Source organism: Rhinopithecus roxellana, chromosome 13, assembly GCF_007565055.1.
Source record: "Rhinopithecus roxellana isolate Shanxi Qingling chromosome 13, ASM756505v1, whole genome shotgun sequence".
In the NCBI taxonomy this organism is placed as follows: domain Eukaryota; kingdom Metazoa; phylum Chordata; class Mammalia; order Primates; family Cercopithecidae; genus Rhinopithecus; species Rhinopithecus roxellana.
The window spans coordinates 2,011,474-2,035,311 of NC_044561.1; the positions used below are offsets into that span (position 1 = coordinate 2,011,474).

Genomic DNA, 23,838 nt, shown 5'->3' on the forward strand with positions numbered 1-23,838 from the left:
TTCATCTTCATAACAAGATCACCTTTGCCAGCCAGGCTGCTTCTTCTCCCCTTCCCATAACCTGTTTTGCCAGGATCCAAGCCCCAAATCTTTCTGTAACCACAAGATGGTATATAAGCTGCTGTAGCTCTTTGTGGGGTTGGAGTGCTCGCCCTGTGTTCTCCATCATGGACATGTTAATAAATTAGTATGCCTTTTCTCCTATTCATCTGCTTTGTGTGGACTAAGCTCTGATTTTTTCATCTTGCACAAATTTCTATCTAAGGGATCTGGAGAGTCCTGCCCTACAAACCATAAATTCCAGGAAGTGCTGGGAATATAGGTGTGAACCACTACACCCGGCTTCTTAACCATTTTTAAGTGTACAGTTCAGGGTTTTTTTTTTTTTTTTTTTTTTTGAAGATAGGGTCTCACTGTGTCGTGCAGTGGTGCAATCTCAGCTCAATCAACCTCCACCTCCCGGGTCCAGTGATCCTTCTACCTCAGCCTCCCATGTAACTCGGATGACAGGCATGCACCACCATGCCCGGCTAATTTTGTGTGTGTGTGTGTTTGGTAGAGACAGGTTTTTACCATGTTGCCTTGGCTTGTCTTGAACTCCTGAGCTCAAGCGATTCGCCCTCCTCAGGGAGGCTGGGATTACAGGCATGAGCCACCTCACCTGGCCCAGTGTTGTTAACTATACTTGCATTGTTTGGTGACAGATCTCTGGAGGTTTTTATCTTGCAAAACTGAAACTCTGTACTCATTGAATGACAACTCTCAGTTTCCCCCTCCCCTAGCCCCTGACAGCCCTCGTTCTACATTCTGTTTCCTTGAGTTTGACTGTTGCAGATATCTCAAGGAGGTGGGATCATGCAGTATTAGTCTTTTTGTGACTGGCATATTTCACTTGGTATAATGTTCTTCAGGTTTACCTATTTTGTAGTGCATGACAGAATCTCCTTTTTAAAGGCTGAATAATATTCTACTGTGGTATATAGCACCTATTTTGTAGCATATGACAGAATCTCCTAATATTCTACTGTTTGTATATACCACATTTTCTTTTTAAAAATGCTTTATTTGGCTGGGTGCAGTGGCTCACGCTTGTAATCCCAGCACTTTGGGAAGCCGAGGGGGGCAGATCACGAGGGCAGGAGATTGAGACCATCCTGGCTAACACGGTGAAACCCCATTTGTACTAAAAATACAAAAAATTAGCCAGGCGTGGTGGCACGTGGCTATAGTCCCAGCTACTCGGGAGGCTGAGGCAGGAGAATCACTCGAACCAAGGAGGCATAGGTTGTGGTGAGTGGAGATCGTGCCACTGCACTCCAGCCTGGGTGACAAAGTGGGACTCCATCTCAAAAAAACAAAAACAAAAACAAAACAAAAAACACTTTATTTCATTTTTTAAACTGTTATTATAGGTACAGGGGTATATTTTTAAACTTTTATTATAGTTATGACAGAATCTCCTTTTTATTTTTTATTTTTTATTTTATTTTATTTTTTTGAGACGGAGTCTCGCTCTGTCACCCAGGCTGGAGTGCAGTGGCCGGATCTCAGCTCACTGCAAGCTCTGCCTCCTGGGTTCACGCCATTCTCCTGCCTCAGCCCCCCGAGTAGCTGGGACTACAGGTGCCACCACCTCGCCCGGCTAGTTTTTTGTAGTTTTTATTAGAGACGGCGTTTCACCATGTTAGCCAGGATGGTCTTGATCTCCTGACCTCGTTATCCGCCCGTCTCGGCCTCCCAAAGTGCTGGGATTACAGGGTTGAGCCACCGCGCCTGGCCCAGAATCTCCTTTTTAAAGGTGGAATAATATTCTACTGTGTGTACATACCACCTATTTTGTAGCATATGACAGAATCTCCTAATATTCTACTGTTCATATATACCACCTTTTCTTTTTAAAAATACTTTATTTTATGTTTTAAACTTTGATTATAGGTACGGGGGACAATGAAAGGTTTGTTACACGGGTGATGAGGACTACACTGTGATTTTTTCATCTTGCTCAAATTCCTATCTAAGGGATCTGGGGAGTCCTGCCCTACAAACCATGGGTTCTCACTAGATGGGTTTTATCTAACCCTACATATTGTGACTTACTTTCCAACCTGACTCTGGCATAGCATTATGAGACAAGGAAGAAAATAAAAATATTTTATTTTAAAACATGTTTCTTTGCGATATCTTGAAATGGCCCTGCAAAGCTGTCCTCTGTGGGGGAAAATTTGCAACTGTAAAGAATCTCTATTGGCCGGGCGCAGTGGCTCAAGCCTGTAATCCCAGCACTTTGGGAGGCCGAGACGGGCAGATCACGAGGTCAGGAGATCGAGACCATCCTGGCTAACACGGTGAAACCCCATCTCTACTAAAAAATACAAAAAACTAGCTGGGTGAGGTGGCGGGCGCCTGTAATCCCAGCTACTTGGGAGGCTGAGGCAGGAGAATTGCTTGAACCCGGGAGGCGGAGGTTGCAGTGAGCCGAGATCATGCCATTGCATTCCAGCCCGGTGACAGTGCGAGACTCTGTCTCAAAAAAAAATCTGAATAGGAAACATTTGTCATCTGTTGTTTCTAAACGCAGCCACTATAAGACTTCAAAAGAACCTTGGTCTCTGCAATCTTTTTTTTTTTGGAGTGGGGGATTACAGGCACCTACCATCACACCTGGCTAATTTTTGTATTTTTAGTAGAGATGGGATTTCACTATGTTGGCCAGGCTAGTCTCAAACTCCTGACCTCAAGTGATCCACCTGCCTCAGCCTCCCAAAGTGCTAGGATTACAGGCGTGAGCCACTGTCCCTGGCTGGTCTCCACAATATTTTAACCTGAACATTTCCTTTCTATGATCCCAGTGATCCCAGGTCTTTAGACAGCTCAGCTGTCTAAGTAACCAAACGAGTTACAGAGAAACGTAACCAAAAGAGTTACAGAGAAACGCCACACTTTGAGACAAGCTAAGGAGTCCTTTATTAGCCGGCGACCGAGAGGCAGCTAACGCTCAAAATTCTCTCGGCCCCGAGGAAGGGGCTAGTTTTGTTTTTATACCGTAGTCTAAATAGGGGAGGGCGAAGTTTAGCTGAAGCAATTTTTACAGAAGCAGAACTGGCAAAAGTTAAAAAAATTAATTGGTTACAAATGCAGTTACAAAAAATAAACAGTTCCAGGTACAGGGACTTAAACTATCACAAAGAGAGAAATGCAGGGGTTTGGGGTGCCATCCACCGTACACATCCCCAGGAGCTGCTAGTGCAGCTTGCCTCAATATCTTATCAGTAGGTACATTCCTGGACGTGCTTTGAGTCAGTTTACACTAGTTATGCCTTAAGGGAGGGAGGTAAAAGGGGGCTGCAAGTGAAACTAAAATGGAGTCTGTCCGGCGCTCTCTCTCTGCTAGGAGAGAGTTACTCAGGTTAAAACAAGGGAGAGTATCACAAGGAAATTGTCAATCAGTGTTGCAGGAATCAAAGGACCAAAGAGACCAAATGGGTGAAACAGGAGGATTTTATTAAGGTGTGCGCTGGCTCAGCTGATTTGCCTCCAAAAGACTGAGCCCTGAACAAAGACAGGGCTTGACTTTTATACACACCAGTGAGGGGGTTGGCCATCTAGTTGCACGAAGCTTACAAGGCAGGCAAACGGACTTACAGAGGCAGAACAAAGGCACTTAATCATACAGTGACAGGTTTTGCAACTTGAGGAAAAATAGGAACTTATCAAACTAAGGCAGGATTTACAGCTGGTACATGTCTTACTTGAGCATGTCTGATGACCTTGTTATGTTACACAGAGGAGAAAGAGGAATCCCTAAAACTGAGTAAAGTAACCTTGAGTTTCACTAAGGAAGGATTACTAAGAGGGGAGTGGGGAGCCAGGAAAGGAGAAAAGCCTGTTTTCTCATTCTTGCCCATAACTGGGAGGGGAGGGGGCTCTGGAGCACATCCTTTGAGGACTCTGGTTTTTCAGATAGTTATCAAATCTTTGCCAGAGCTCTGCTGCCTATCGCCAGGTCTTGGAGTGGGTCAGCCTAGCAAGAGAAAACTTGTTTTTCTCTTTTAACCCCTGCTTCACCAGAAAATGTTTAAATTTATCATAGCCTGGAAGCCCTCCTACCTTTGAGTTGTCCCACCTTTCTGGACCAATCCAATGTATTTTTTTTTTTTTTTTTTTTTTTGAGACAGGGTCTTGCTCTGTCGCCCAGGCTGGAGTGCAGTGGCGCAATCTTGGCTCACTGCAAGCTCTGTCTCCCGGGTTCACGCCATTCTGCCTCAGCCTTTCGAGTAGCTGGGATTACAGGTGCCCGCCACCATGCCTGGCTAATTTTTTATATTGTTAGTAGAGACAGGGTTTCACCATGTTAGCCAGGATCCTCTCCATCTCCTAACCTTGTGATTCACCCGCCTGGGCCTCCCAAAGTGCTGGGATTACAGGCGTGAACCCCCGTGCCCGACCCAGTGTATTTCTTAAATGTATTTGATTGATGTCTCATTCCTTCCTGAAGTGTATAAAACCAATCTGTGCCTTGATCACTTTGGGAACATGTTCTCAGGACCTCCTGAGGGCTGTGTCATGGGCCATGGTCACTCATATTATGCTCAGAATAAATCTCTTCAAATATTTTACAGAGTTTTATTGTTTTATTTTTTTTATTGACAATGAACTTGTGACACAGGGGTTTTTGTACAGATTGATTCATCACCCAGGTATTAAGCTCAGTACTGATAAAAGAAAAACTTCAGCTGAATTAAATTTAAAAGAGTTTTTTAATTTTAATTTTAATTTTTTTTTTTTTTTTGAGACGGAGTCTCGCTCTGTCGCCCGGGTTGGACTGCAGTGGCGGGATCTCAGCTCACTGCAAGCTCCGCCTCCCGGGTTTACGCCATTCTCCTGCCTCAGCCTCCCGAGTAGCTGGGACTACAGGCCCCGCTCGTCGCCGGCATAGTTTTGATCTCAGTCATGCAAGCTTCCCGCCTCCCTGGTTTACGCCATTCTCCTGCTCAGCCTCCCGAGTAGCTGGGACTACAGGCGCCCGCCTCGTCGCCCCGGCTAGTTTTTGTATTTTTAAGTAGAGACAGGGTTTCACCGATTAGCCAGGATGGTCCTCGATCTCCTGACCTCGTGATCCGCCCAGTCTCCGGCCTCCTCCCAAGTGCTGGGATTACAGGCCTTGAGCCACCGCGCCGGCTTTTCTTTTCTTTTCTTTACTTTTTTTTTTTTTTTTTTTTTTTTTTTTGAGATGGAGTCTCACTCTGTTGCCCAGGCTGGAATGTAATGGCACGATCTCGGCTTACTGCAACCTCTGCCTCCTGGCTTCAAGTGATTCTTCTGCCTCAGCCTCCTGAGTAGCTGGGACTACAGGCGCGTGAAACCACGCCCAGCTAACTTTTTGTGTTTTTAGTAGAGATGGGGTTTCACCATGTTAGCCAGGATGGTCTCCATCTCCTAACCTCATGATCCACCCGCCTCAGCCTCCCAAAGTGCTGGGGTTACAGGTGTAAGGCACCACGCTGGGCCAATTTCCCTCTTTTGATAATTTTCTCAATTTGAGAGATTGATGAAAACCTTAGTCACTGATGTCACTATTACCATCATAAATGTACTTATTTGGTCTTGAAACCACTGAGAAACAGTAGAACAGTAAGTTTCTAGAGGAGGGAACAAGGACTGAGTAGAGGGTACCTCTTTATGCTGGGATGTTCTGTTTACAGGAGAAAAACAAAACTTGATATGTTCTAGGATCTAGGTTTCCTTAAAGTCTTAGTTTGATTATGTCCCATTTAGCACGAGTGACTCTATTTTGTTTGGTTTGGTCTGTTGAGGCCTACTGTATGAGCTCAGTCCAAAATAATGGCCTTCCTTAATTTTGTTTTAAAAATTCCCCCTTTTTGGCCAGGTTCTCACTGAAGTGAGAGTGTGACCAAAACTTAGGGCCTTATTGCCACTCTTATCATTTTGGGTTGAGGGTCTCAGCACATCATTCCTAGGTCATGGTGACCTCATGGTCGCACATTTCTTTTAGCTTTTGTCATTCCACTTGAAGAGAGACCATTTGATGCTTTAGAGCTGGCTGTGTACAAACATTAAAAACCTTTGAGAGAATACAGCACATCAGGGAGACTATTATGGCTATCAGGAGGATAATACCAAGAATTTGGAGTACACAGGGTCCCCATACACCAAATCCTAAAATTAAATAGAGAATGAGTTGGATGAAGAGTTTACTCGCTTGACTAAGTAGTCTTTTCATTAATCTCCTACAGCTGAATTTGTATAATCTACATTTGACGTATTTCTCCATAGGCCACAAGTGTCAACAGATGCCCAGGTACTTTTCTGTTTCGCGAATTCTGTTATTCAGCATGACTTTCACAAAATAATTTAAAGTCTGTTGTGTAATGATACCCTTCAAAGTAGACTCTGCTGGCCGGGCGCGGTGGCTCATGCCTGTAATCCTAGCATTTTGGCAGGCTGAGGTGGGCGGATCACTTGAGGTCAGGAGTTCGAGACCAGCCTGGCCAACATGGTGAAACCCCGTCTCTACTAAAAATACAGAAATTAGCTGGGCGTGCTGGTGGGTGCCTGTAATCCCAGCTACGTGGGAGGCTGAGGCAGGAGAATTGCTTGAATCTAGGAGGCAGAGGTTGCAGTGAGCTGAGATCGTGCCACTGCATTCCAGCCTCGGTGACAGAGGGAGACTGTCCCCCCACCCTAAAAAAAAGTAGAATCTGCCATGGAGCCTATTATGAGGGATACATTCTAGTTATTGCCACTTTTATTCTAAACCATGGAAAAAGGACCTAACAAATGATGTCCTTCTAGAAGAGTGAAGGCAGTGTTTTCTTTAACACATGATACGGGTTAAAAGGCGTGAATGAATGTTCTGTTTCTGACTTATTATGAGGCAACATATGTACCATTAAAGTTTTTCACCTACACTGGGCCTTTATCTTTTATCTATTAAAGTATAAGCTTATTCATATATTAGGCTGGCTGTAAACTCCTTTACAAATAAAAGTATACTCCATAAGTGCACATAATAGACCCCTTTTCCACTTCTATTGTTCATAGAGGCATAAATAAGAAAAAGTATTCAAAGATAAGAGTCTCATGATAATAGAAAAATCTTCTTTCTTTGTTTTGTTTTTTTGAGACGGAGTCTCACTCTGTTGCCCAGGCTGGAGTGCAGTGGCATGATCTCGGCTCACTGCAACCTCTGCCTCCCAGACTCAAGCAATTCTCCTGCCTCAGCCTTCTGAGTAGCTGGGATTACAGTCTTGCGCCACCACCATGCCTGGCTAATTTTTTATACTTTTAGTAGAGAAGAAGTTTCACCGTGTTGGCCAGGCTGGTCTAGAACTCCTGACCTCAAGTGATCTTCCCCCCTCGGCCTCCCAAAGGGTTGGGATTACAGGCGTGAGTCCTCGCGCCCAGCCTAGAGAACTCTTTTTTTTTTTTTTTTTTTTGAGACGGAATCTCGCTCTTTCGCCCAGGCTGAAGTGCAGTGGCCAGATATCAGCTCACTGCAAGCTCCGCCTCCAGGGTTTACGCCATTCTCCTGCCTCAGCCTCTGGGACTACAGGCTAGTTTTTTGTATTTTTTTAGTAGAAACGAGGTTTCACCGTGTTAGCCAGGATGGTCTCCATCTCCTGACCTCATGATCCGCCCATCTCAGCCTCCCAAAGTTCTGGGATTACAGGCTTGAGCCACCGTGCCCGGCCCCCAGCCTAGAGAAGTCTTGATCCGTGATCTTGGGAAAAGCTGTTCCCATTAAGGATGCCACCTTCTTCTGGGGAGAGACGTCTCTGGTTAGTTTTACTTTAAGGGTTCTGGTGGGTGAACAGTTCCAAGAATGTGGAGGTACGCTTCTCAGTTGTGAGATTATGAACCCAAAGTTCAAGGTTCCAAAGTTTTGCTGCAATGTGGATGGCAAGGACAGTCTTCCTCTGATGTTCAGAAGATCCATTCTTCGAGTTCTGGATTGTGAAGGGGTTGTCCTCAGTGAACCACACAAAGCTTTCTTTGTTTGGTAAAAATACACCGTAGCATAATAATCTACTGCTACAACATTAGCCCTCTTGCATGGGAAAGCTTTTATACAACCAAAAAACAAGCATCGAAAATGACAATTGAATGAAATCCCTTTATAACTGTTTAAAATGGCCCATCAGGCAGCCAAATGTACCTGAAGCTTTGATTGTCTTCCCAAGAATATACAACCAAACATTGGTTTTAAACTGTTTCCTTGGCTGGGCTCGGTGGATCACCGGAGGTCAGGAGTTCAAGACCAGCCTGGTCAACATGGTGAAACTTCGTCTCTACTAAAAATACAAAAATTAACCGAGCATGGTGGCAGGCACCTGTAATCCCAGCTACTCAGGAGGCTGAGGCAGGAGAATTGCTTGAACCCCAAAGGTGGAGGTTGCAGTGAGCTGAGATCACACCATTGCCCTCTAGCCTAGGCCACAAGAGTGAAACTCCATCTCAAAAATAAATAAATAAATAAATAAATAAATAAATAAATAAATAAAAACGATTTCCTCAATTTGTAAGTACATATAATCAATTTGGATTATTTTATCTTTTCCATGACGAGTCATGGAATACAGAACCTTTAAGAATAAAAGCTTTTTTTCCTCAGGAAGGACAAGGCGGCCCGTCCTGATTCTCCATGAGTCCATGCTTGACACTGGACTTAGGTCCTCTTGAATGGCAGTTGCTTCTCCAATGCAGGTGCATAGCAGTGATAACTAATGGGTTATCGCGGGTAATTTGATTTAGACCATGGAGTTCATTCAAATTGTATATCTAAACAATTTTAATGTTGGCTGATTTAGCATGATAATCTGGCAAAGTATTTTTTGGTATTTCATTAATTTTTGTTTTACTTGTGTTAGCAATTTTATAAACCAGTCAGTTTTTTTTTTTTTCTTATTGAAGCAACAGGAATTCTTACCCAGTCCAATTCTTGGGGAATTGTGGAATTCCTGGGGAATTCTTACCCATGATATGATCTTTTAACGTTTATTTATTTTTCCATGATATGATTTTAAAGTTATTAAAAACCTGTACTCGAGTGCTTTTCAGAGTCCTTTCCATCCTTTTATGAACCTTTTAAAAGATACCATATGCTAGGATTTTGCATGCTTGTGAAGTTTTCAGAAACTGCATCAGCCTTAAGTAATTAACTGTGGAAATGACTTTAAATAGTTATAGTTTTTATTTGTTTTATTTTATTTTATTTTATTTTATTTTATTTTATTTTATTTTATTTTATTTTGAGACGGAGTCTCTGTTGCCCAGGCTGGAGTGCAGTGGCGTGATCTCGGCTCACTGCAACCTCCGCCTCCCAGGTTCAAGCAATTCTCCTGCCTCAGCCTCCTGAGCAGCTGGGATTACAGGCGTCCACCATTACATCTGGGTAATTTTTTTTGTATTTTTAGTAGAGCGGGATTTCACCATATTGGCCATGCTGGCCTCGAACTCCTGATCTTGTGATCTGCCCACATCGTCCTCCCAAAGTGTTGGGATTACAGGCGTGAGCCACGGCACCTGGCTGTTTTTTGCTTTTTTCAATCAATTTTATGGGCACCTCTGCTCCATAGAGTTTGACCTTATTTATTTGAACACAGATACTGAGAAGGGACAGAGGTTACCTGGACTATAAAATAATGCAGTGATTCTAGACTCAACAGGGAATCTCTCAATAGAGCATTGTTGTTGTTTGTTTTTTATTTTTATTTTGTTGGTGCTGTAGAATAAAATCCTTTGTACATTTTTTTTTTTTTTTTTTTTTTTTTTGAGATGGAGTTTTGCTCTTGTTACCCAGGCTGGAGTCCAATGGCGCTATCTCAGCTCACTGCAACCTCCACCTCCCAGGTTCAAGTGATTCTCCTGCCTCAGCCTCCCAAGTAGCTGGGACTACAGGCGACCACCACCACACCAGGCTAATTTTGTATTTTTAGTAGAGACGGGATTTCTCCATGTTGGCCAAGCTGGTCTCAAACTCCCAAACTCAGGTGATCCACCCACCTCAGCCTCCCAAAATGCTGGTATTACAGCATTTTGGTGAGCCACCGTGCCTGGCCTTTTTTTCTTTTTCTTTTTCTTTTTTGAGATGGAGTCTCACTTGCTTGCCCAGGCTGGAGTGCAGTGGCATGATCTTGGCTCACTGCAACCCTCACCTCCTAGGTTCAAGTGATTCTCCTGCCTCAGCCTCCCAAGTAGCTGGGATTACAGGCGCGTGCCACTACACCTGGCTATTTTTTGTATTCTTAGTAGAGATGGGTTTTTGCAATGTTGGTCAGGCTGGTCTCAAACTCCTGACCTCACGTGATCCACCCACCTCAGCCTCCCAAAGTGCTGGGATTATAGGCATGAGCCACTGCACCCTGCCTTAACTCAGTATCTTAGTCCATATGTCCTATAACAAAATACCACAGACTGGGTGATTCATAAACAATTGAAATTTATTGGCTGAGCACCTCAGTCTCCCAAAGTGCTAGGATTACAGGCATGAGCCACCGTATCTGGCCGGATTTACAGACTTTAAAATTATCTTTATTTTTTCAATTGTAAAATTATTAACCCACTTAGAACAGAAAAGCAATATGGAAAAAGGAGGAAAGAAAGGTCTTCTGTACTTGGATGAGGCCAGGTTTGGGGCAAGGAACCGGCACTGTGGAGCTTGGTGCTTGCCCACAGGACCGGCAGGCTATGAGGCAACTGACATGCCCCAGGGAAAGTCATCTTGAGTTGCATCTTGATGATGAGGGGGTTACGGGTCCAAGCTGCAAACTTCTTAAGCCATTCTCTAAAACATCCACACTCCGGGACTGCTGAGATGGAAAGAGAGAAATTAGGAGGTATCAACTGGTGAGACATCACAGGGAGGAAGGGAGGGAGAGGTGAGGATGAGATCGTCAGGAAGAGAAAAGAACTGGCACCAGAAGGGCCAAGAAGGCCTGGAGAAAAACAGGGAGGTGACAAGAGCTCCTTAGAAAAGGGAGATTGTCTGTTGACTCTGTTGATAGTTTCTTTTGCTGTGCAGGAGCTCCATTTAATTAGATCTCAATTGTCAATTTCTGTTTTGGTTGCATTTGCTTTTCAGAATTTAATCATAAATTGTTTGCATAGACCAGTGTCCAGTAGAGAATTTCATATTTCCCAGGTTTTGTTCTAAGAGTTTTGTAGTTTGAGGTCTTACATTAAAGTCTTTAATTCATCTTGAGTTATTATTGTTATTATTATTATTATTATTTTTGAGGCGGAGTCTTGCTCTGTCGCCCAGGCTGGAGTGCAGTGGCACAATCTCGGCTCACTGCAAGCTCCGCCTCCTGGGTTCACACCATTCTCCTGCCTCAATCTCCTGAGTAGCTGGGACTACAGGTGCCCACCACCACACCCTGCTAATTTTTTGTAGTTTTAGTAGAGACGGGGTTTCACCGTGTTAGTCAGGATGGTCTCGATCTCCTGACCTCGTGATTCACCTGCCTCAGCCTCCCAAAGTGCTGGGATTACAGGCGTGAGCCACGGTGCCCGTCCCAGGTTATTATTATTTTTTTAAGCAAAGCCTCACTCTGTTGCCCAGGCTGGAGTGCAGTGGCACGATCTCAGCTCACTACAGCCTTCGCCTCCCTGAACCCATGCAATCTCCCACTTCACTCTCCCAAATGGCTGGGACCATGGGCACATGCCACCATGCCTGGCTGATTTTTGTATTTTTTGTAGAGATGGGGATTTGCCATGTTGCCCAGGCTGGTCTTGAACTCTCGGGCTCAAGCGATCCACCTGCCTTGGCCTCCTGAAGTGCTGGGATTACAGGCGTGAGTCATCATGCCCAGCACATCTTGAGTTAATTTTTTTTTTTTCTTTCATGACAGAGTCTTGCTCTGTTGCCCAGGCTGGAGTGCAGTGGCGTGATCTGGGCTCACTGCAACCTCCCACCTCCCGGGTTCAAGCAGTTCTCCTGCTTCAGCCTCCAGAGTAGCTGGGATTACAGGCGCAGAGATGGGGTTTCACCATGTTGGCTAGACTAGTCTCAAACTCCTGACCTCTTGATCCGCCTGCCTCAGCCTCCCAGTGCTTGGATTACAGGCGTGAGTCACTGCGCCCGGCTGAGTTAATTTTTGTATATGGTGAGGGGTACACATGGACATAAAGATGGAAATAATAGACACTGGAGACTCCAAAAGAAGGGAGGGTGGGAGGGAGACCAGGGTTGAAAAACTACCTATTGGGTGCTATGTGCCAGTAGACTGGGGGACTCAAACCTCAGCATCACACAATATATCTATGTAACAACCCTGCACATGTACCCCTGGAATCTAAAAGAACAAGAGGGAGCCCCTGGTGCGAGAGGAGAACTCCCCCCAAAAAAACAGGCAGTGGGGCCGGGCACGGTGGCTCACACCTGTAATCCCAGGACTTTGGGAGGCCAAGGCGGGCAGATCACTTGAAGCCAAGAGTTCAAGGCCAGCCTGGGCAATATGGTAAAACCCTGTCTCTACTAAAAACGCAAAAATTAGCTGGGTGTGGTGGCGGGTGCCTGTAGTCCCAGCTACTTGGGAGGCTGAAGCACGAGAATCACTTGAACCCGGGAGGCGGAGGTTGCAGTGAGCCGAGATCGTGCCACTGCACTCCTGCCTGGGTGACAAAGTGAGACCCTGTCTCAAAAAAGAAAAGAAAAAAAAAAAAGGTAGGGGTAAGTGCAGTGGGCAGAGGTGTGAGGGGGTGCGGGGCTGTAGCAGGCGGTGAGGAGGTGGGGGGCAGCAGGCGGTGAGGAGGCGGGGGGCAGCAGGCGGTGAGGAGGCGGGGGGCAGCAGGCAGGGCAACTCCTCACCTTTATCCTTTCAAGCCGTCGCTTTATGGCTCGGCTGTTTTTATCTAGCTCCTCTAACTTCTCAGAGGGGTTGAAGGAAGGCGGTTCCTCGTGGTCCACAAAGTTTTCCCAGCAGTCAGTAAACTCTGAGATCGAAGAGGGAAACCAGACAGGCCCCAGGGGCAGCAGCTGCAGCGCCAGGAACTCTTGCTTCCTTTCCCCTCTTCCCTTCCTCTCCCTGGACATTGCTCTGTCCGGGGAATTCTCCCTCCTGGGTGGTGTCGGATCTTGGGCCTCCACCGACCCACAATCCTTCCTTCTTGGCTTCCCACAGATGCCGCCCCCCCGACCCTCCCACCTCCCCCCCACCCTCCCACCTCCCCCGCCCCCCCACCCTCCCACCTCCCCCACCCCCCTCACCCTCCCACCTCCCCCGCCCCCCCCACCCTCCCACCTCCCCCGCCCCCCCCGCCTGTCGCCAAACCTGCGTCCCCGGGGGTTTGCTCTCTTGGAGCTGCAAAGCCTCTTGCCTACCTCGGAGGCCCATGACCTCCACCGGGACCTGGGATCCACACAGAAGCAGCAGCCCCTCCTGATAGTGCCCGAGCCAGTGGTAGTACAGGCGGGAGGCGAAGATGCGCAGGGTCAGATGGTGGTGAGCCTGGATGAAGTCAACCAGCTCCCCGGCACAGGAGGGGCAGGGGCTCCACGTGAGGTAACAGGTGACTTGGTAGCACTGGGTTTTGTCCAGTCCCATAGACTCGATCTTCTTAATAAAGCGAATTTCTGCATGGTGCTTTTTCTGGGGAGGGTCCCGGGAGGTGAGAATAGAGAGGCCAGGAGTCACGTGACTGGGGGGGCGGGACAGGGTCGGGGAGGGGGTGCGGAGGGGTCTGTCTGGTGAACTTTCTAGTGCGTGGCCCTGACTAACACAGAGCAAGCACCCGCTTCCTGCCTTCCTTGATTTGTACAGTCCTGCACTCACGCACCCGTGTGTTAATTCATCTGTCCCGAGGCTTCCACAGCTTTCTCTAAATTGGACAAAGATCCCAGTGTCCAGAGGAAGAAACAACACCTCCGCGCCCCAGTCCCGAAGCTTTGTGGACCTTGCCTTTGGGCACCCGCCTAGGAGGCTGTGTCCAACCTGGGATGATCCTAAAGAGCAGGTGAGAGCCGGGGCGGGGGGCGGGGAGGCAGGGTGGGTCCGGGCTGGCAATAGAGCGGAGGGCAGGGATGTGACGGAGTTGCACTCAGACCGTGGCAGGGCACCTCGGCTTCCCCGAAGTAGTGACTGAGCTGAGATCGGGAGAATGAGTAAATGAGAGGAGCAGAAGGAACATTCTACAGAAGGGATTCCACAGAAAGGATTCTACACAAGGGATGACTTCTTCGGAGGCCCGGGGACGGGAAGGAATGGGGAGCGTCCTAGGGAAGCTGGGCCACTCAGACCCATCTAAGCCAAAACCCAGGCAGGGACCGAGGGTTAGGAAGACACAGAGGGTGTTAAATCAGCAATTGAGAAATTTGTAGGCAGGCATTTCATGTACTTTCTGCACACATCAGATGGGTTTAGCCCCTGCCGGGCCTGTGCCCAGAGAGCCCGTGCGGCACCTTGTTTTTTAAGTAGCCTCTGGTGGGCGTGGAGCCATTCTGCCGCGTCAGCTGGTAACACAAGAGGGCCTTCCTCGGGTAGTAAGGCTTGCTGACACAGCGCTTGTTGTTAAACTGTAAGCTGAATGTTTCGGCTGTTAGCAGAGCCATCGCGTTTCTGTGCAACAGAAAGGGAAAACCAAAGATGAAGGGAGCGTCATCTGGAGTCACCCCAGGCTCAAGCCACTTTTCAAACCCAACTCTTTTTTGTTTTCTGAGACGGAGTCTCCCTCTGTCGCCCAGGTGGGAGTGCAGTGGCGCGATCTTGGCTCACTACAACCACCGCCTTCCAAGTTCAAGTGATTCTCCTGCCTCAGCCTCCCAAGTAGCTGGGATTAGAGATGCCCGCCACCACACCCAGCTAATTTTTGTATTTTTAGTAGATACTGGGTTTTACTATGTTGACCAGGCTGGTCTCGAACTCCTGAACTCAGGTGATCCACCCACCTTGGTCTCCCAAAGTGTTGGGATTACAGGCGTGAGCCACTGTGGCCAGCCAAACCCAACTCTTTCTGTTCACTTGGACCCCTCTCCTTGGTGAGGGAGGGTCTCCCCTTTAGTTGTTGGCCAGGAGGACTGCAGTGGAGGAGGGGGAGGAAGGACTGGCAGGAGGGCAGAAGGAGGGGAGTGCTCCCTCGCACCTTGTCTGCTACTTCCCATCCTCCCACCTGGGAGGGCACCCGCTGCTGCCCACAGCTGAGGCTCTTTGCATGGGACTGCCCTGACCTCATCACTATTCTGCCTGGGTTGGGTGGGGATCCCCTGCCTGAGAACTGTGGGTGTGCCTTTCTGGCTCCGCTGAGCTCAGACCTTCTCTGAGCTGCTCACACGCCTCTCGCCTGAGTCCCAGATCCCTCTTTCCAGTTCCAGTTGGACACCCCCTCCTTGAGGTCCACAAGCCTCTCGACCCCTACATGTCCAATACCAGAACCCTTCTTCTTGGGGAGTGATGGAGTGGAGACTAGAGCTTCCTCTAACACTATGCTCTTTGCTTAGGTGTGTTTCACAATTTTGTCTGCACAAACACAGAGTTGCGTGAACAGGAAAAGCTGTTGTCACCAAGGGAGCGTTGTGACAGATTTTTGGCTGAAGGAGTTACATCGATTTTGCTCTCCTGAATTGTGATTACATTCTACAGAGGATTCAATTTTGGATTTTGCTTTTATTTTATTTCATTTTATTTATTTATTTATTTTTGAGACAGAGTCTCACTCTGTCATCCAGGCTGGAGTGCAATGGTGCAATCTCGGCCCACTGCAACCTCTACCTACCCAGTTCAAGCAATTCTCCCACCTCACCCTCCCAAGGAGCTGGGATTACAGGCACCCTCCTTCATGCCCGGCTAGTTTTTGTATTTTTGTAGAGATGGAGTTTTACCATGTTGGCCAGGCTGGTCTTGAACTCCTTTGACCTCAGGTGATCCACCCACCTCGGCCTCCCAAAGTGCTGGGATTATAGGCGTCAGCCACCGCGCCCGGAGAATTTCTGCAGCTTTCCCAAGCAGGAGGAGAGGGGAAGAGAAGATGCTGGCAGGGGCAGCAGGGCCAGGGTGACCTCTCCCAGCTCGGGGCCCCAGCCCTGGTCTTTCCGGGGACAGATCCCCCATCCTCGCAGTATTTCTGCCACCCATCCTCCAACCCATTAAAAATAAGAAAAGTGAATAAAATTCTCCACTTCAACATAAGAGCTCTTACTATTTCAGTTCAGTTAATTCCTGGCATTTTACTATTCATGTTTTTTTTTTTTTTTTTTTTTTTTTTTTTTTTTTTTTTTTTTTTAGTTTTAGTAGATAAGGAGTCTCCCTATGTTGACCAGGCTGGTTTGGAACTCCCGGCCTCTAGTGATGATCCTCCTCTCTCAGCTTCGCAAAGTGTTGGGATTACAGGCATGAGCCATTGTGCCTGGCCAGGCAGGAGAATGGGGTGAACTCAGGAGGCGGAGCTTGTGGTGAGCTGAGATCGCGCTCCAGCCTGGGAGACAGACAGAGATTCCGTCTCAAAAAAAAAAAAAAAAAAAAAAAAAAAATCAGAGTAGCACCTCCATCCCCCAGGCCCAGGCCCTCTTCTAAGTGCTGAGAGAGTCTGAACTCATGTGATGCTGCCCTAGGGCTGCAGGGGCCATTCCCATCTTACAGAGGAGGGGCTAGAGGCTCAGAGAGGCGGGGTAATCCGCCCAGGCCACAGAGCTGGGGACAGATGGAGCTGGGGCCCCTTTCCAGGCCAGCCCTGTCCAGCCTCTGCATCATGGGGCCCTGCAGGAGGGAGCCGTTGGGGATCAGGCTCTCTTCTTACTAAATTTTAAAATAAAAGCATTTCTCCTGATCATTAAGTTTTTCCCTATATTCCATGTTACTGGTGTCATTATAAATGGTGAATGCTGATTGTGAGGAGGAGCGTGTGTTCGGGGTCATCTGCATCCTCCTCTGCCCGTAGTGGAGACATCCTTGGAAGACAAGATTTACCTTGTGCTTCAGAGACCATTCCCCCCCACACCTTCTCCTAAGACTCTGTATTGAAACAAAGTAAATCTTACAGAAAGTTCATCAAAGCGCTGTGAACAAAATTCCAGATTGCTCCTGTCATCCTTTAGTTCAGTTCTCCCAGTTTCAGAACCCAGGAATGGCAGGAAGCACACAGAGGGAGCATCCTCCCAAGGTGGGGAGCATCAGCCCAACCATGACTTTTAGGGGAGAGTCTCAGCCGGGGACCTGGACTGGGGCAGTTGGGGGAGGCAGCCCATTCAGAAGCAGCAGTGGGGCGACCACACAGCAGGGCAAAGAGCTTGGGTGGGAGGGGGGGCGGCAGGGGAGTCAGAGGGGAAGAGTCAGAGGGGAAGGAGCCCAGGGATGGGATTGGGGCAGCGGGAGGCCAGGGCTGAGGCCCAGAAGGGCTGCCAGGCAGGAAAGGGCAGCAGAGGACCCAGTGGACAGAGTGGGCAGCGGTACCTGATCTGTGCTTCTGGCCACAGCTTCCTTAGCAGGCTTGCCCCTGCTTGTCTGGGGCACTAAGTTTCACTTTTGTTTCCAGGCAGCTCTCCAAAAGTCACCTCCCAGGGCTTGATGAGGGTGGCTCCACCCTCTCCCTTTTTTGGGGACTGGAGTGGGAGGGCCCTGGGTGCTTCAGATCCCTCAGGCTCCTTCCTTTCCCTACGTTCCTCAGGCTTGGCAGGGGAAGTCTGATGGAGATGCCTCACCTCCCATCCTCCCATCCCCAATTCCCTCCCCAGGTACAGCCAGACCCAACTCCCTCCCCAGGTACAGTTTACAAAGGAACAAAGGCTGGATGCAGTGGCTCACACCTGTAATCCCAACATTTGGGAGGCTGAGGTGGGCAAATCACGAGGTAAGGAGATGAAGACCATCCTGGCCAACATGGTGAAACCCCGTCTCTACTAAAATACAAAAAATTAGCCAGGCGTGGTGATGGGCGCCTATAGTTCCAGCTACTTGGGAGGCTGAGGCAGGGAAATCACTTGAAACTGGGAGGCAGAGGTTGCAGTGAGCCGAGATTGCACCACTGCACTCCAGCCTGGTGACAGAACGAGACACTGAAAAAAAAGAGAGAGAAAAGGAAGGAAGGAAGGAAGGGAGGGAGGGAGGGAAGGAGGGAGGGAGGGAGGAAGGAGGGAGGGAGGCAGGAAGGAGGGAGGGAGGCAGGAAGGAGGGAAGGAAGGAAGGAATTGATGGCTGGTCATGGTGCCTGTTATCCCAGCACTTTGGGAGGCTGAGGCAGGTGGATCACCCGAGGTCAGGAGTTCGAGACCAACCTGGGCAACTGCACTCCAGCCTGGGCAATAAGAGCGAGACTCCGTCTCAAAAAATAAAATAAAGTATAATAAACGAAAGGAATAGAAGCCACAGAGAGGAACAGGGATCCAGACCAGGGCTGAGACCACAGGCCAGATGTCACTCCCCTGGTGGGCAGGGCAGGCTGCAGCCCCCTCCCCACCACCCCACTGACCTTTGTCATTCAGCCTCCTGGCAGGACCCTGAGCCTGATGTGAAATGAGCACTGGGGTCAGGGCTCAGGACTGCATCTCCAGCGGATCCAGTGCCCATTACCTAGCCCAGTCCCCAGATAGCACTGGGAGGGGAGGACGGTGATCCTGACAGTCAGAGGAGGTCCCAAGCACAGAGAGGCTAAGATACTGTCCCCAGGTCACACAGCAAATCAACAGCAGAGCTGGAGGGCTGGCCAGGGCTTCCTGTGTCCCTCCTCCCCCACAGCTACCTGCTTTGAGGTTCTTCATTGCTCCATGGAAAGAGGAGGAGAGGAGACATGAGGAAGGGGACTTACTGCTCCTAAAGGGCCTCCCAGGTCAGAGATGAAGGACCTGGACTTCGCATTTGCATCCTGGAACCCGTGTTCTCATCTTCATGCATATCAACCAACACCCTTCAGATCATAAACACCAAAGAGCCAGGTCAGGTGCTGTGGCTCATGCCTGTAATCCCAGCACTTCGGGAGGCTGAGGCAGGCTGATGACCTGAGGTCAGGAGTTCGAGACCAGCCTGGGCAACATGGCGAAACCTCGTCTCTACTAAAAATACAAAAATTAGCCAGGCGTGGTGGCGGGTACCTGTAATCCTAGCTACTCGGGAGTCTGAAGTAGGGGAATCATTTGAACCTGGAAGGCGGAGGTTGCAGCAAGCCAAGACTGTGCCACTTCACTCCAGCCTGGGTGGCAAGATCAAAACTCCGTCTAAAAAAAAAAAGAAAAGAGAAAGAAAAACTAAAGAGCCCCAAGGAAAGTTGAATCCCAAGGGCGAGGACTAGGGGCAGTCACTGCAGAGTCTAGGTTCCACACCAAGGAGTCCCACTGAATCTCGCCCAGCTTGTCCCTCCATATCCTCCCGCCCTGCACACCCCGACAGCCCCCTAGACCCTGCATGGCCCCTGGGGTCACAGGAGCTTGGGTGGGAATTTAGAAGGTTCCTGGGAATGGGATCCCCTCCACCCTATCTGTCCTAATGTTGGGGCTACCGTCCATGGAAGATTCCAGAATAAGCGGGGACCTGCCAGAAGCGACATCGGATCTGCACTCTGTAGTGCTGGTTAATCAGAGAGCTGAGTCTCCCAGGCTGAGAAGCAGGGAGGATGGAAAGGAAGGCGGAACCCTTTCCTAGTCCTTCCCACAGGCAGCATTCCCACTGTTCCTCCAGTGAATCCCTGCAGCAGAGACCCTGTGCTGTCTAGGACGGGCCTCTGCTTAGGTGTTGTCTCCAGGAGGAGGGGAGGTTTGGCCTGGCCACTGTGGCCTGTGTTTGTTGCTGGAAAAGGGGACCCGATCCGGACTCCAAGAATGAGTTCTTGGGTCTCTCACAGGAAAGAACTCAAGGTGAGCCACAGGGTGCGGTGAAGTTATGATCGTTTATTAGAAGCTCCTGCACTACAGACTAGGGAGGCCTCAGAAGGCAGAAGGAAGAACGTCCCGTCTTTGTTTTAAGCTTCTTTTTTTTTTTTTGAGACGGAGTCTTGCTCTGTCACCCAGGATGTGGTGCAATGGTGTGATCTCAGCTCACTGCAACCTCCACCTCCCAGGTTTAAGAAATTCTCCTGCCTCAGACTCCCGAGTAACTGAGATCACAGGTGTGCAGCCACCCGGCTAATTTTTGTATTTTTAGTAGAGAGGGGATTTCACCATATTGGTCAGGCTGGTTTCAAACTTCTGACTCCTGATCCGCCCAAAGTGCTGGGATTACAGGTATGAGCCACCATGCCCGGCCTAAATCTCCCCTTTATAAGGACACCAGATTTATTGGATTAGGAACCACCCGACGACCTCATCCACTGTGCCTGGCCTAACTCTCCGTATATTGGAGTCTTATCAATGTAAAAGCTAAGCTATGTCCACATGCAAGCGAGCTGACAGTGTGACAAAATTTATTACTTTGTTGATTTAAAGAAAGCTATCCAGGGCCTGGCATGGTGGCTCACATCTGTAATCCCAGCACTTTGGGGGTTCGAGGTCAGCCTGGCCGACATGGTGAAACCCCATCTCTACTAAAATTGCAAAAATTAGCTGGGCATGGTGGTGGCGCACCTGTAATCCCAGCTACTCAGGAGGCTGAGGCAGGAGAATCTCTTGAACCCGGGAGGCAGAGGTTGCAGTGAGCCTAGATCCTGCCGCTGCACTCCAGCCTGGGTGACAGAGCGAGACTCCATCTCAAAAAAAAAAGAAAAGATATCAATGAGATATGCATATCTTATTTAAAGTGTATGATTTTTAAATCATGGTCTTTTGGTTTAAAGAACAATAGATTGGGCCGGGCACAGTGGATCATGCCTGTAATCCCAGCACTTTGGGAGGCCGAGGCGGGCCAATCACCTGAGGTCAGGAGTTTGAGACCAGCCTGGACCAACATGGAGAAACCCCGTCTCTACCAAAAATACAAAAATCAGCCGGGCGTGGTGGCACATGCCTGTAATCCCAGCTACTTGGGAGGCTGAGACAGGAGAATCGCTTGAACCCAGGAGGCAGAGGTTACAGTGAGCTGAGATCAAGCCATTGCACTCCAGCCTAGGCAACAGAGCAAAACTCCATGTCCAAAAAACAAAAAACAAGCAAAAAACAAAAAACAAAAAACAAAAAACTCCCATCTCCAAAAGAAAAAGAAACAAAAAACAATAGATTGAATAATCCCTATAATGATTGAAGATGTTACAGGCTGGAGTCCCAGAAAATATCTTGGCATGCCTTTGAACTTTGATTTCATTTGTAATTCAGTTTTTTTGGTTTTTGTTTGTTTGTTTTTTTGAGATAGAGTCTCACTCTGTCACCCAGGCTGGAGTGCAGTGGCACGATCTTGGCTCAATGCAGCCTCCGCCTCCCGGGTTCCAGCAATTCTTTTGCCTCAGCCTACCGAGTAGCTGGGACTACAAGCGCCCACCACCACGCACAGCTAATTTTTGTATTTTTAGTAGAGATGGGGTTTCACCATGTTGGCCAGGCTGGTCTCAAACTCCTGACCTCAGGTGATCCACCTGCTTTGGCCTCCCACAACGCTGGGATTATAGGCGTGAGCCACTGCACCCTGCCTGTTACTCGGTTTATCTAGGTAATTTAGTTTGACATCAAATACACGAAAGTACAATAAATGCAAGCCCTGATGGGAAATAAAGTAGGTGCTTACCAGGAAGGATGATAGCTTTCTCCAAATGAGGGGGAATCACGTCTTCCAAATTTGTTGAGGTCCAAACCTCACAGCCCAGATCAATGGGAGGAAAATAACCCTCCTAAGAGGAAATCTCCCAAACAGGAGGGGAAAGGCCCCTCCCCAACCTTATCTCAAATGAAACAGAAGGCAAACCCAATTCTGCAGTTTTGTCCAAGAAAGATCTGCCAGGGGGCAGAAGGGGTTACCAGTGTGGGTACCTCCCGCCATAGTGCTGTGGGCTGCTGATTCCCCTGGAAAGAAGTGAGAATTGGATCCCACTTCTGACCCCATGTATGTTGAAGTCAAGATAAAACTGTGGAGAGAAATTTCTAGATTTAATGTTTTATTTGGGAAGAAGAATCGCAATTCAGTGTGTACATGGAGAGCAAAGGGAAGATTAAAGATTGTTTTTAAAAGGAGAAAGATTTGTGTTCCTCTTTCAGAAAGTTAATGGGTCCTAGGACCTGGGTTCTAGGGAGCTGGCAGGTTGCATTGATGAGCCACTGTGGTAGGCACTGTGAGTCCCAGCGTTACAGCGATTTAACTCAGAAACTATAGGTAAAGGTGGTTTTGGGGTACGGTGAGCAGTTTCAGCCATCAGGCTTGTGGAAGCGAGGTTTTGTAGCCTGAGTGGTTTCCCCTCCTGGCTCCTGGCCTCTGAGTTGGGCGTGACAAGAATGACCCAATTCTTAGCATCAGTTTTTGTAAGAGATGTTTCTCAAAATTTAACTTTCACGCTTATGTATATTTCTAGTACCCATTTATATTCAGTTCAATGATAAGATTCAGGTATGATGGGGAGATGGGAGGAGCCAGGCTAGGGGCCCCAGGATGGGAGGGAGGAGATTGGGGGGTGGATGGAGGTTGCTCTGGAGGCAGAAAGCAGCCTCTCACAGGCAGGGTCAGGAAAGTGGGGAGGAGGCAGTGAGGTGGGGGGCACTGAAGAGCGGTACTCAGGGCAGGAGCAGCTCAGAAGGCCCAGGGAGGAGTGAACCTGGTCCAGGACAGAGGGAAGGCGTCAGGAGGCCGAGCAGGAGCCAAGAGGAGTGAGGGGATCAGCTGTGAGGCTACCCTCCAGCTTGGTAACAGGAGATGGGTAGTTTTCACACAGTCCCTTGCAAGGCCAGTGTGGCGTATCTCTCTTGTACACAGTATTCTCAACAGTGTTCAAATTCTGAGATAGAGGAGAAAACAGTCAGGCCTGGCAGACCTCTGTCCCCTGACCCTGGGCCTAGGTGTGATCTCCTGGCTGCCAGTGCTGGCTCAGTCCCTGCAGGCTCTCCTGGGACATGGTCCCAAGGGCAACCCAGACTCCCTTGGCCTCATGCTGTCCCTCCCCCCGCCCACACTCCTTAGGCCCCAATCTCTCACCCTTAGAAGACATGATCTGCACACGTGCCCCTTTGTCCTGCAGTCTGTGAAGCCCGTGCTGGAATCCCGGGTCACAGTCGTGGTAGAGGCGGGCAGTGAAGATGCTCAGCCTCGCTTTGTTGTGCTCAGCCAGGAACTCGGCCGCTTTCACCACATGGTCCGGGCCGGGGTTCCAGGGTATGAACCAGGCAATCTGGTAGCACTTGTAAGGAGGCAGCGCGTGGCAGGTCAGGACGGGAAGCACATTTATGCTCCGTGAGACCGGCTACTTTTGCCCTTTCTCACTGCAATGTCAAGGAGAGGAGACACCTGCCGGCAGTGGCTCATGCCTGTGATCCCAGTACCTTGGGAGGCCAAGGCAGGAGGATTGCCTGAGCCTAGAAGTTCAAGACCAGCCGGGGCAACATGGAAAAACCCCATCCCTGTTAAACACACACACACACACACACACACACACACACACACACACACACACAGAAATTAGCTGGGTGTGGTGACGCGTGCTTGTAGTCCCAGCTACTTGGGAGGCTGAAGTGGGAGGATCAGTTAAGCCCGGGAGGTTGAGGCTGCAGTAAGCTATGATCTTGCCACTGCACTCCAGTCTGGGTGACAGAGTCAGATCCTTACTTAAAAAAAATGTATAAATAAAGAGGGGAGACAGATGTCTACAGGCAAACAGGCTCGCTGCTGGCACAGACCTCTCAAGGGGTGTGCCTTGCCCCCTATGCTCTTCTCTGCTCAGGGCCGCTCTCCCACTGAGGATGACCTTCAAGGACTCAGGAGCATTCTGTGTTCTCAGAACCCTCCGACAGGCAAGGCCACATCCTTCCATCCTGAAGACTCAGGGCCC

At 48.8% G+C, this 23,838-nt stretch overlaps 1 protein-coding gene across 5 annotated transcripts; it reads right to left on the reverse strand.

The window, feature by feature from the left end:
• Positions 1-10,439: 10,439 nt before the first annotated feature.
• APOBEC3H (apolipoprotein B mRNA editing enzyme catalytic subunit 3H) lies at positions 10,440-17,545 on the reverse strand. 5 transcript variants are annotated; one of them, XM_030915503.1, is made up of 6 exons: positions 17,406-17,499; positions 16,994-17,173; positions 14,423-14,579; positions 13,346-13,613; positions 12,833-12,957; positions 10,440-10,826 (listed from the first exon to the last, which is right to left on the reverse strand). In XM_030915503.1, the coding sequence occupies exons 2-6, from the start codon at positions 17,041-17,043 to the stop codon at positions 10,737-10,739; spliced, it is 690 nt and encodes a 229-aa protein (XP_030771363.1). In that variant the 5' UTR covers positions 17,044-17,173; positions 17,406-17,499; the 3' UTR covers positions 10,440-10,736. The 5 variants fall into 5 exon arrangements, with proteins under 5 accessions (XP_030771363.1, XP_030771362.1, XP_010387568.1 ...); XM_030915502.1 differs by having other exon boundaries at positions 10,440-10,829; positions 17,406-17,496; XM_010389266.2 differs by lacking the exon at positions 16,994-17,173 and having other exon boundaries at positions 17,406-17,545.
• Positions 17,546-23,838: the final 6,293 nt, after the last annotated feature.